Below are 13,120 nucleotides of genomic sequence, written 5' to 3' on the forward strand. Positions count from 1 at the left end.
CAGAGGCAGATGCTTTGTCTTTACCTTTTCCTTATTCACAGAATCCAGTGCTGTGCCCTACAGATAGTAGGCATTCCATGGAGGTCAATTGCCATGGAAGATGGTGTTGATGAGTTATTTTTGACAAGCCATCATTTTCTAACACAATAGGAATTCCATAATATAGATGTGTTATGATTCTACCCTACTCAGTCAAAAACTTCAGAATAAAACTTTTGGCTTTGGTTAAAGCTAAGGCAAGAACTGCTCAGATGTAGTTAGTATTTTCAGTCAACAAGCTGTCTCTGATGTTGGAGTTATTTAAAAGACCTGTTAAATCTGTGGTCTTAGCGCCATTGTGACCTCAACCTGTAGCTAAAAATCTGTCCAATGAAACAGGAGTTTCAAGAACAGCAGCACAAAAATGATGACTTAAATGAATGGAACAAGAAGGCACATATTTTCAAGAAGACCTTTCTTATTCTTAGAGTAGAAGTTTTCCTTCAAGATGTCAAGTGCTTCAAACTCTCCGGGATCTTACTTATCTTCCAAAACAAGGTGAGTCTTTGACAGAAGATGCCAAGTGGTAACTATCCAGGAACGAAAAGAGGGTCTCTGTTATTAGCCCGGGCTGAAGGCAAATATAGTGTCTCTTCCCACAGAAGTCCAAAAATAGATGACAACTACTTGAAGAAGTTGAGTGAGGACTTAAAACTAAGGAAGCAGGAACTGCTAGAGATGCTAAAACCTCTAGAAGATAAGAACAAGCTGTTATTCCAGAAGTTGATGTCTAACTTGGAGGAAAGACAAAGAAGGTAAGTGTTCCCTTCTCAGGATTTCCTAAAAGGGGAAAGGCAAAAGAACTTTAATCCATAGGATTTAGCAATGATTATTTACATTTTTTAAAAGGTTTAGACCTTCAGCTATAGTAAATTAAAAGAATGTAACCACAAAATCAGGGTGGCAGGGAATCCTTCTTCTTTTAGTAGAATTAAATATAACTCAGCTCATCTCACAGGGCTACAGTTATTACTTTTCTTCCCAAGAAACTGTTAAGAGACTTTACTATCCTCAATCCATCATGGTCACACAGATAGCTCCTCATTTGTGTTTGTGGAATCACTTTAGGATAAATGATTCTGTTCTTCCATTGCCACACAGTGAAATGGTAATCATTTCTGAGCATCAAAGTCCTCTGGATTATGGTCTGGCCTTACTAAATGTACTAGGCAGTTGAGGTCTTAACTCTTTGCTAGGGCACTCACTGTTCTTGGGATCCACCAACTCTCTTTTTCCTTTCCAGTTTCAGAGAATCTCACCTTAATGTGTCTACCTTCATTCTCTACCCTACCATAAACATTTCAGGGAGCTCAGACTTTTGGAGAGCAAAAGCCAGGCAGAAAGTTGTGAGAACAAACGTCAGGCAGAAAGTTGTAGTCAAAGCACCAGCTGTTTACAACCGAGAAACTCAGCCCTCTCAGGGCAAGAGAACACAAAGGCTTGCTTCTTTGCTTATAATTAGAGAGGGAAAAGCACAAAGAACATAAGCATAAGTTAATTAATACCTTTAAAGAATATCCTCTCTTACAGTCATAGATTGGATATTCGGATTTTATCAGAAACTTCTTGATGGCCTGATTCTCTAGAGGCTACCATAAGGATATAAGTGGGTTCTCCAACTAACTCAAATGTTTTTATGTGGAGAAGTAAAGTAGGGGAGATGAACAGAGATGGGGGTAGGGAATAATTCTGAGATTTATCCTTAAGACAAGAGGTTCTTCAACCTCCTTCTTCACAGAGGCAAAAAAAGTCCCCTTCTACCCCAAAAGTCATATAACAAAACTTTCTTCTGAAGGGGTGGAGAGGAGTCTCACTAGCTGTTGGACACCTAAGTTCTGAGCCTTACAGAGCACAGAATTCGTTATAGAGCACATACCTAAGGCAAACGTCAATTAGGAATGAAATTGTCTTTTCGAGACCTTCTATGTCTAGAAGGACTTCCATAAATCTTGTGATTTCAGCCCCTATCTCCCTCTCATGGTAGAGTAGTTTCTGACTGGTCATGGAATATTAATATTTCTTTTTAGGAAGTATTATGTTTTGTGATATCTCTGTCTTCTTTCTAGTCTGCAGATCATGAGGCAGATCATGGCAGGGAAGGGGAATGGTGAATCCTCAGTCATTGAGCTCATTAAGGAAGCAGAAGAGACGAAGCAGAATCTGGTGAGAGGTTGGTGGGCACTCCAGGGAATGGCCTTCTGAACAGGGCTCTCAATTCCATTGCTGTCAGACAGAGTGCTCATCTCTAGCATTGGTGCTCCAACACTCATAGGTCCTTGATCTAGAAAAGTCCTGGGTGAACCAAAGGGAGTCAGGTGAAATGTTGGGAAGAATAAGAACTAGCTAGCAAAAATTCTATTTTTTTGACTTTTGAAAAACTTTTCATCTAAAGGTTAATGCATACAAGCATATTAACCCCTCACATTTCAGAAGAAATAGAAAATAACCAAAGTAAAAGAAAGGAAAGAGTTTGGTCTGAGAGATTCTTTCAAGATTTAAAGAAATTAACAATATAGGACTTCCCTGGTGGCACAGTGGTTAAGAATCCGCCTGCCAGTGCAGAGGACACGGGTTCAAGCCCTGGTCTGGGAAGATCCCACATGCCGCGAAGCAACTAAGCCCATGCGCCACAGCTACTGAACCTGTGCTCTAGAGCCCCCGAGCCACAACTACTGAAGCCCGTGCACCCAGAGCCTGTGCTCCGCAACAAAGAGAAGCCACCACAATGAGAAGCCCACGCACCGCAATGAAGCGTAGCCCCTGCTCTCAGCAACTAGAGAAAGCTTTTGTGCAGCAACAAAGAACCAACACAGCCAAAAATAAATAAATAAAAATATAAATAAATTTATTTTAAAAAATTAACAACATAAAGGATCTTAAAAATTAGTGGTCTAAGCCCCAAAGAAACTGCCATATGATCAGAACATCTTACGTGTTTCAAATGTGAGAAACTCATTACTATATTGATATACCACAATTACCATAATTAAAGTTACTATTCCAAATTGTTATTATTTTTTATCATCATCATCAATCTTATCTCTCATGTTCCTGGGTTTGGGGCTAGGCCCATTTATTGCCTTCCTCTGTGGTTTACTATGCCCCTACCCCTTAGTCCCCCTATTAGTAATTTCTTCCAACTTTAATGACTAGACAAACACATATTTCTATTTGCTTTTTCCTCTCCACCAGGAAAGGAAAAACAAGATGCTTCGGAAGGAAATGGAGATGCTATGGAACAAGGTATGTGTGCCTCTAAGGATCTCTTGAAAGTATCTGTCTTACAAACCAGAATGCAAAGAAGCTTCCCTTTTTTCTGGTCTACATCCTCATTTTTTCATGTCTCTGTTTCCACCCATGCCTCATTCCAATTCATTCTCTGATCTTATTTAAAACAATCAAGTAATGTCACTCTCCTTAGGAAAACCCTTTACAGCCATTCCAGGTATAGTCTGGCTCTTGCCTACCTTTCTAGTCTCCTCTCATAGAAGTCCTCCCCTCCCACACTGGTCTCCACATGCCAAGACCTTTCCTTTCTAAAGACTTGTGCTTTTGCTTTATCCCTGGGCTTTGTAATGCTATTTTCTTATAGTTGGCTCATTCTCATCCTTCAGGTCTCCGCTTAAATGTCACCTCCTCAGGGAAGCCCTCCTTATTCACTCCACCTGAAAAAGGACATCACCCCCCACACACACCCTTCCTATTATACAATTCTGTTCATGTCTTCCATAGCACTTTTTATAATATAAGATCACTATTTTTTAAATTTTATTGTGTTATTATTATTTTATTTGTTTCTTATCTCCCTGCCCTGTTCTGGAATACATGCTTCTCCAGTATCTTGATTGCTTTGTTCATCTTGGAATCCCTAGAATGTAGCACAATGCTTGACCCATAGTAGACAATCAATAAATGTAAGTTGAATGAACGAATACCTGATTCTAATTCCCCTTTGACTTTGCAATAATCACAGCATTGTTTAATATAAAAATATTTTGCTGGGAAACCAAGCAGGGGTAGAAATTCCTTTGTGGACTAAGGCTTTGGGATCCAAGTGTTTTTTCACAAATTATGAGACCTGAATAGCAGATTGTCTTGTGATATAAACAGGTGTGAGTGTGATCGCTGACTGCTTTTTCCATCTCACCTTTCCACAGATAATTAGGATACTATCAAGCACTGCATCTTGTACTGAGATCTGCTCCTAGTTCTTAGTGGCAGCTACAAATCAATTCTATGAGTTGTGAGAAGTTTTAGTTTCTGAGTTCTTGAGTCTTAGTGATAGGAAATATGCCAGCATCATTCCTCTATCAAAATCCAGTTTCTCCAGAGCTCCCAAAAGACTTTGTATAAGGGATGTCCATATAGCTGAGCTTGTGATTGACTTTCCCTCCCCATACTTTTAGACAATGAGAAATGGAGAGACAAGATCGTATGCCTAGTGGTTAAGAAGACAGACTTCAGAGTCCAAGAGATCTGGTTCAGATTCCAGCTCTGTACTTTCCTAACTGAGTCACCCTAAACAAATGACTTAACCTCTCTAAGACTCAGTTTTCTTATCTATAAAATGGAAATAAAAATAGTCCTGTGAGGATTAAATGAGAACATTTGTAATGTAGTAGAGTAAATAAGTAATGTAGTAAGTAGCTTACAGTAGTGATTGACATATAATAAAGGTTCAGTTAATAGTTTTTATTATTATAAGTTTCACTCAAAAGACCAGATGGAAGGGCTCATTCCATTCTGAACCTCCTTTGGTAGTACACTTTTCATATCAGGCCCTGAGAGTTTTCTGACTGGCAGGAACCAAAAGCCTTGACATTGGCTCTCCACTTCCCTCATGAAGTCCCAGTAATTTAAAGCTTTGCCAAAATGTCTCTCTACAGACATTCAGCACAGAAGAACTCAGTGATCAACAAAAAGCACTGCAGATAAAGAACAAAGCAGACTTACAGGACAGAAAGGCAAGTGGACTGCATGGTGCTCAGAATTTCAAAGTTGTTGATGCCACACAGATGGCAACAGCCCGTTGAGAATCAGGACTGATTAGGGTAGACAGATAGGAAGGATCTGGGCCTTAAGGGTATATTGGATTTACTGTCTGCTAAGACATTGCATTTCTTTCCTGGGACCTCCTTTTCCTTTAGCTCTCTTCTTTCTTCCCAGGCTCCCCAAACCCCCTCATCATCTAGGAAGACCAAGAATGAACTGGAGACATTGTATGCAGAGAAAGTGAAGGAAATAAGGAAGGTAGTATGATCTTTCTGAAAGTAGTGGCTTTTAGAGCTGATAGATTAGAAATCTTTAATGTAGCAATAATCTGCCTAAGTGTGCTCCTGAACTGATACAAAATTTTATAGGAGATCTGGTTCCCTTGGGGTATTACATCTGAGTCAGTGACACGGCAAGTTTCTGGTAAATCATGATAGCTAGAGCAAAGTGGGAAAATCTGTACCAATAATGACAACTTTGAAATAGCTATGTGATGTCAAAACACTTGTTAATTTGTTTTTGAACATTTATTTAGAGATATTATGCTTGTATCTAATCTTCCTGCAGCCAACTCATTGATAGAAAACATCCTGTTCTTTTAGCTTTTAGCTTTTGGAGAGTGGGATGTACAGGTGATGCCAATTAAGAGGACTGCAGTTGAAACCAATATATTAGTGAATCTATGACACCATAATTTTGCTATAAAGTCTTTGCAGCATATTGAGAAAACTGATTTCTGATCTCAATTTACTTTGTCACCAGAGGCTCTTTCTTCCACCAGGAAAAGCAACAGAGGAAAATGGAATGGGTCAGGTATCAGGAACAAGCTAACTTCATTCAGGTACTAAGTCTTCCAAGGCTGGACACAGGGTACAATTTCATTCATGCAATATAGAGGCTTTTAGTTTCCTAATGGTAAACCTGATCCTCTCATCTGGATTACCAATTGTCATGCTAAAAGAAATGTTTTGTGGGAAGATGGCTGAAGAGACCTATCTCCAGCTTCACCTTGAGTATAGCACTTTTTCCCTATGATCTTGATTTTGTCCTATTTGAAATGGGGGGAAAAATCACACATAATTTCTGCCCACTTTTAAAGACTGAGCATGATAGGTTCATTTTTAAACTTCTGAGTTAAAAGGATTCAGGTAATAGTGGATTTAGAGAAGTCAATACTATATGAGTAGTTTTGAAAAATGTTCTCTTATAGAATGACTTTAATGGCCAAGTGATCGAGCTGAGAATTGAAGCCTTGAAGAACTACCAGAAGCACAATGATCTTAAGTTATCACTGTACATACAGCAGAATTTTGAGCCAAAGCAAGCATTTTTTAATCTTCCTGGGTCCCGAGGTAGGTAGAGTATCATAGGTACACAATTTGAGGTTTGTTTGGTTTTACATTGGAGATCCCATTACCTGTAAAGTGATAACACAATACCTGGCACACAGTAAGTTAGTTAGCAGTGTTATAAAAAATGTTTTCACTATCATCATCATTATTATTACACTGAAACTCTTATATCAAGGTAAGGATTCCTCTAGAGGAAATAAAATTTTCCTTTGTAAAGACTGAGTAATATATTGTGTGCTTAGCATATGTAGTTGAAACATAGTTGACACCTGATAAAATATTAGTTTTCTCCTCACCTCGTCCCCTTTCTTAGGAATTAGAGTAGTTTGATCTCACAAATCTTATTGGAATAGACTCTGCTACTTCAGAATAGAAGGCCAAAGAGACATCCAACAATGGTTGTGAGTTTCACCAATCCAGATATTCCTCTGGGAGTTTCACCATTTCCCCACCCCAAAGAATTTATGGCATCATTAGAGGAAATCATATAGCTTATCACAAAAAAATAAAGGAATGGTTTTCTTAGGGACAGGAAGAAAGGGCTCTTAAATTTTCATGGATCTATGAATCTGAACTCTGTAATTTAAAAAAGAGACATGCAATAAGAGATCATGGCTAAGGGATGCCAATGTTTTATCAGTATTAATATGTATGTCTCTAATTTCTTCTCAATCATATTCCATAAGGTCTTGAATAACTTATAAAATCACACACAGCATGAAGATCAAATAAACAGATGACTAAATCAAGGCAAAGGGAAAATAAGTTGAAGCCAGGTAAATACATAAAAATGTGTAGTGAAATTACCATACAGTTGGTACAGGTAGGCTTCAGTCTTGGTTATGAATTTCCCCGAAAAAGAAACATGAATTTATGGTGTCCACAAAATAAAAATAAACCAAGTTCTCAGAAGAAACACAGCTTTTACTGGTACTGAAATGAGAGAGAAATTTCTCTTCCAGGTCCTCATCAGGGGAACAAGACACTCTATGTGTGTCATAGCAGCTAATGTCCTCAAAAATATTTCTAAAATAAATTCAGAATCTAAATTTCCTAGGCTGTTTCTTATCTGTTCCTTGGCACAATCTGATAAGAAATTATTGATGTGAACTTTTTTTTTTTTTTTTTTTTTGACGGTACGCGGGCCTCTCACTGTTGTGGCCTCTCCCGTTGCGGAGCACAGGCTCCGGACGCGCAGGCTCACGGGCCCAGCCGCTCTGCGGCATGTGGGATCTTCCCGGACCAGGGCATGAACCCGTGTCCTCTGCATCAGCAGGCGGACTCTCAACCACTGCGCCACCAGGGAAGCCCCTGATGTGAACTTTTTTTAAAAGCGATGGATCAGCTCAAGATGATTTGGTCCAGGTCCATAGCACTCTGTTGGTCTGACTTGATCCATATTTAAAATTTAGAAAATCTGAATGATTGGAGGAACTACCTATCCTTCAGCCAGTGTTCCATTCATGTCTCTCTTTTAACTGTTGTTCTGATAAGATTGGAAAGCAGAAAGCTTGAGGTTTTCTTCTCCAGTAAGAACCTGGAATACAACCAGAAGCAGTATAAAGTCATTAAGATGCAAATTAAAAAGATAGAGGAGGGGAGGGTTATGAGGGTGAGAGATCCACGTCTTATTTCATTTAAAATTAGTTGAAAGTCATCTCAAGGGATCCATAGAGTAAGGAGCCAAAAATCTTTTCACTCTGGATTCAAATCAAGCCAAGAAAATAAATAGTGAAAGATTCCCTTCAGCGTGATCACCGCGGAAGATATTTTTTCCCTTGCTTGCGGAACACTGAATCTCTGAACTCTGAACTAGAACAGCCCACAGATCAACATCCTCTTTTCTCTTCTCTCCTCTAATGCTTCTGGAGTATTAAGCGATAGGACTCTAAACTGTTCAGTTACCACAAGTGCACGTAGCCACAGGCATGCGTGACCCATTGCTTGTGTGTTATTGACTGCACATGCATTGAGCACTGATTGTAGACCAGTTTCATTTTCTAATACACACATATACAAAATCTCTGAGTTTGTCTGAGCCCAAGTGGATATGAAATTTAAGTCTTAGATTTTGCTTTTATTGACCTATTTATAACCTAGTGTTTAATTATTGAAAAGAAAACAAAAGAAATATTAGTTTTCTTCGTAGAGGGATTTTTAAAGTAGTTATATTAAGATATTATTACCAACAGTAATATGTGTTGTAAACGAAAAACAGATGTAGTTTTCTATAATAGAAAGTAAACATAATAAGTATACTGAGAACAAAATTTTAGTATTCTAACACAGTGCTGAACCCTAAGACCTGTTTTATCTTTATTAGGAAGTGAGATCAGCAAGATGTAGAGAGTTTTAAAGAAAACCAGCACCAAACTGAAACTCTTCTCCTTGATGCCATCAAGGTGTCAAGTTTGAAAGAATCAAAAAAGGAATAATTTTCTCACTGTGATTTATAGTATTTAATGCTGTGTTCCAGCACCTCCTAAATTTATTGCAGTTGCCTCCTAAAATCATCTCACCATCAAATTTTGGGAAATAGCAATTTACTGGGAAAAGCACTGGATTTAGAGTCAGATATATGAGTTGCAGGCCTTACTCTGAGGCTAACCATTTAGATGTCCTGGACCAGTCATTTTGTTTCAGTGTTTTTCTTTATCTAAAGCAACCATAACATATTATAGAGCATGTTGAAAACATGATTTTGTGTAACCCTCACAATGACTCTGTGGGGTAGGTATTATAGAACAAGAAACTAGTTCAGAGAAGCCAGGCTTCTGACTGCATATCCAAAGTTCACCTCCTAAAATATGCTATAAAGTGACAGTGTTCCAGTATGTGATTTCTTATGACTCTTCCACAACTAAAGGCTATGATTTGAATTCAAGCTTATCACTTGTTTAATGTATAATCCTCCCAATAAAGAATCATACCCCCAACATTAATTTGTTCAGTAACAAAAGAAATACTACTTCCAAAAGAGGTTGACAGATTTGTAATTCTTCATTTATCCCAGTAGGTGGCACCAATCACATCCAGGCCTTTAGTCCATAAACAGTGGTAATTCAGGAACCTGCAGGGAACCATCAGTCTTCTATTGCCCTTAGGACAAAATGTGCTACATTTATGTATCAAATGAAAAAAATAAAAGATCTCTTGGTGTTTTCTGCCATGCTTTGTGACACTGAGGTGTATTACTGGCAGCCTTGATTATCCCGTATTAAATTCAGCATTCTGCTGCAAAATCTGTACCTATTATTCCACTCCGTGAACTACAGTGTCCATTCCAAAAACAGCCACTGTCCCGCCCTCCACAATCCCTAATACTGTTTGTTTTTTTTCTACCACAGATAAATCAGGCGATCAGGACAAGGAATTAAAAAATCAGGCAATTGCGCAAGGTGGGGACCTTTTGAAGTTTAAGTACTTAGTAGTGTTCCTGGATAATGTTCCTTTTCCTCTAGTTTCAAAAGAATTGAATTTCACAGATCTGTCTTAAAGGATTGAATGTAATTTTGGACACACCTTCCAGCCAATCAGGGTACAGGCCCTTCTGCTATAGGCATTTCCAAGTAGAGGGAGGGTTATCGCACTGCTCCTCGCCAAGAATTCCTCCTCCCACATCGTTTGTCCTGTGTGCTGGTTGGCTGCATTGCAGTGGTGTGATCTGTTTGGTTGGCAAAATATAATCCTGGGGCTTCCCTGGTGGCGCAGTGGTTGAGAGTCCGCCTGCCGATGCAGGGCACACGGGTTCGTGCCCCGGTCCGGGAAGATCCCACGTGCCGCGGAGCGGCTGGGCCCGTGAGCCAGGGCCGCTGAGCCTGCGCGTCCGGAGCCTGTGCCCTGCAACGGGAGAGGCCACAATAGTGAGAGGCCCGCGTACCGCCAAAAAAAAAACCCCAAAAACATATATATCCTGTGTTAATACTGACTTTGTAACACTTCAAGCAATCTCTACGTGCAAATTCCCTTGAGGCCCAGGTTGTATGTATCATTAGCCAGGTCAGTCTCATCGGTTTAGCATACTTCATCACCTAGTCTTACAGAAGAGAAAAATATTTTACATCCACGGTGAAGTCTTTCCAGAGACGGGTCACATTTGAAGGGATTTACTTCCAGACCAGTATAAAATTACAGTTTGACCCAGAGTGTACGGCAGCCCTACCCAGAATTCTGTAGAGTCAAGAGAGCAGTTCTTGGCCTTTGACAGTCACCTATCTTAGAGCGCACAGGCACGAAGCGATCTTTAAATTCAGCTGTTTCCCATCACATCTGCGGGTATTTAAAGAAGAGGTTTATCTTCCATAATAATAGAACTGGTGATAAGACACTTGATTCTGACAGCCTTGCTCTTCTCTCCTCCCCTATCCCACCCCCAAACGCCCACCCCAACTCTTAGCATTTCCTTGAGCTCTTTTAAGAAGCTGAAGGTTGCATGTGAATATTTTGCTACACTTATAAATTCAGATGAAAGCCCAGTGCAGTGGGAAATGAATACTCTTGAGACTTTATTTATTCTATAACTCCCTCTGTTCTGAAAGCAAGTCATTCTCCCCAGCTTCAACCTTTACTTCACTTTAGTATTACTCCTCCTGATGGCTGAATACACTCCAGCAGGTGCTGCTGAAAGGAAAATAGTAGTGTTAAGCTAAAATTCTGAAAGGCAGGGGCGGAAACCCACAGCTGGCTCCAATTTGAGTCCTTGGTAAATAACATTGCCCTCAAATACAGGCTTTTTCAAGCCTTGCAGCAACTTGAACCTTTTGAATGTCAGTCTTCGGTTCATGGTATTAGTAGGTCATGAAGTTAACTTTTTTAATTTTTATTTCTTTATTTTCAGTTGCATTGGGTCTTCATTGCTGCGCGCAGACTTTCTCCAGTTGCAGGGAGTGGGGGCTACACTTCATTGCGGTGCACGGGCTTCTCATTGTGGTGGCTTCTCTTGTTGTGGAGCACAGGCTCTAGGTGTGCAGGCTTCAGTAGTTGTGGCACACGGGCTCAGTGGTTGTGGCACACGGGCATAGTTGCTCCACGGCATGTGGGATCTTCCCAGACCAGGGATCGAACCCGTGTCCCCTGCATTGGCAGGTGGATTCTTAACCACTATGCCACCAGGGAAGTCCGAAGTTAATTTCTAAACTAGCTCATTCTTTCACTTCCTATAAAACTCCACAGAAGTCCAGGGGAGAACAAAAGTCTTCTTTCCTAAATATAAATTTTGAAGGTTGAAAAAGAAGTAAACTGTACCTGTATTGATATTATGATTATTTCAGTGAGTGACAATATATTCTAAACTTTTTTGCATCACACAATCAGGAGAGCAGAAGGTTGTCTAGGATTAGGTTGTCATACTTAGCTAATAGAAAGAAGATCCCCAGTTAAGTTTGAATTGCAGATAAACAATAAATGTTGAGTTTAAATATGTCCCAACTATTGCATGGGACATACATATACTAAAAATTATTTGGTGTTTATTGAAATTCAAATTTAACCGGGTGTCCTATATTTTAGTCTGGCAGCCCTCACCTAGGACTGACTCACCACAAAGCCTATTTAACACCCTACAATTCTCCCTCTTTCCCTGTTTATTCTCTCCCTTTCTCTCTCAGTCTGTGCCTCTCTCTCTGCCTCCTCTTTCTCATCCCCACCCCCACCTTCATCTTTTGTTTGTTCTCCGCTGTCCACAGTTAGCCATTTTTGTGGAATGTGTGTCTGGGTTACCAGAGGGTGTGCAGATATGTGCGTGATTTATCATCTCATTTCTTCATTTAAAAGTTGTATTGGAAGCACACTTTGTAGGCTCTCAAATAAAATTGTTTTTACTTGATGTAATCCTCAAACGATTTTTTTGTCCTGTGGGATATGAGCTCTCAACAGAAAAAAAAGGTTTGCCAGGGCTTCCCTGGTGGCGCAGTGGTTGAGAGTCCGCCTGCCGATGCAGGGGACATGGGTTCGTGCCCCGGCCCGGGAAGATCCCACATGCCATGGAGCGGCTGGGCCCGTGAGCCATGGCCGCTGAGCCTGCGTGTCCAGAGCCTATGCTCTGCAACGGGAGAGGCCACAACAGTGAGAGGCCCACGTACCCCCCCCCCCACCAAAAAAAGAAGGTTTGCCACTTCAACTTTAAAAACATTGTTTGATGAAGTTATTTTCTAAAACAACAATTAGAAAATCCACATCAATGCTAATACCAGAGTCAGTCCTACAATGATATGGTACTATGACGAATGCTAATAGCCTTGCAACTCAAAATAAAACTAGGTTTTTTACTCAAAGAAAGCTCTCATTTTCCTATTTTCCCCATCAGGTACCATGGACACTGCAACTATGAGCAGAGCAACTACTGGCAAAAGTGAATCTAATGTGAAAATTACTTTGGTCTTCGAAATCATTTCAAAGGCTTGAATAGATAGTGGGTGTAGAATTTTGGAATGCATTTGTTAATATTTTTAGTATTCTAATTTAATATTTTTAGAGGATTTGCAAAATGAGTGCCAGGACACTTGGTGCTTTAGCTGTCATTTTTTTCTGTTTTTTCCTGTCTTAGAGAATTCTGGGCACAAAGACCTACACAGAACAACAAGGAGCTAAAGGAAGTCAGTTTGATGAAGGAAGAGGGAGGCTCTTTTTTCTGAGGTCAAGGCCAGATGAAGCGCTGAAGGATTAGAAAGCTTTCACTCCCTTTGCTTTGGACAGATTTAAAGACTAGGTACAGCCATTTGTGTGAATTAAAATCTCTC

At 39.9% G+C, this 13,120-nt stretch overlaps 1 protein-coding gene across 1 annotated transcript; it reads left to right on the plus strand.

Annotated features, from left to right (window-relative positions):
• The first annotated feature begins 382 nt into the window (after nucleotides 1-382).
• CCDC196 (coiled-coil domain containing 196) lies at nucleotides 383-13,120 on the plus strand. The gene is made up of 10 exons (XM_049706430.1): nucleotides 383-537; nucleotides 642-794; nucleotides 2,106-2,202; nucleotides 3,232-3,282; nucleotides 4,926-5,003; nucleotides 5,206-5,289; nucleotides 5,813-5,872; nucleotides 6,242-6,383; nucleotides 12,688-12,743; nucleotides 12,928-13,120. The coding sequence occupies exons 1-10, from the start codon at nucleotides 488-490 to the stop codon at nucleotides 13,045-13,047; spliced, it is 891 nt and encodes a 296-aa protein (XP_049562387.1). The 5' UTR covers nucleotides 383-487; the 3' UTR covers nucleotides 13,048-13,120.

This window comes from Orcinus orca, chromosome 2, assembly GCF_937001465.1.
Source record: "Orcinus orca chromosome 2, mOrcOrc1.1, whole genome shotgun sequence".
Taxonomy (NCBI): domain Eukaryota; kingdom Metazoa; phylum Chordata; class Mammalia; order Artiodactyla; family Delphinidae; genus Orcinus; species Orcinus orca.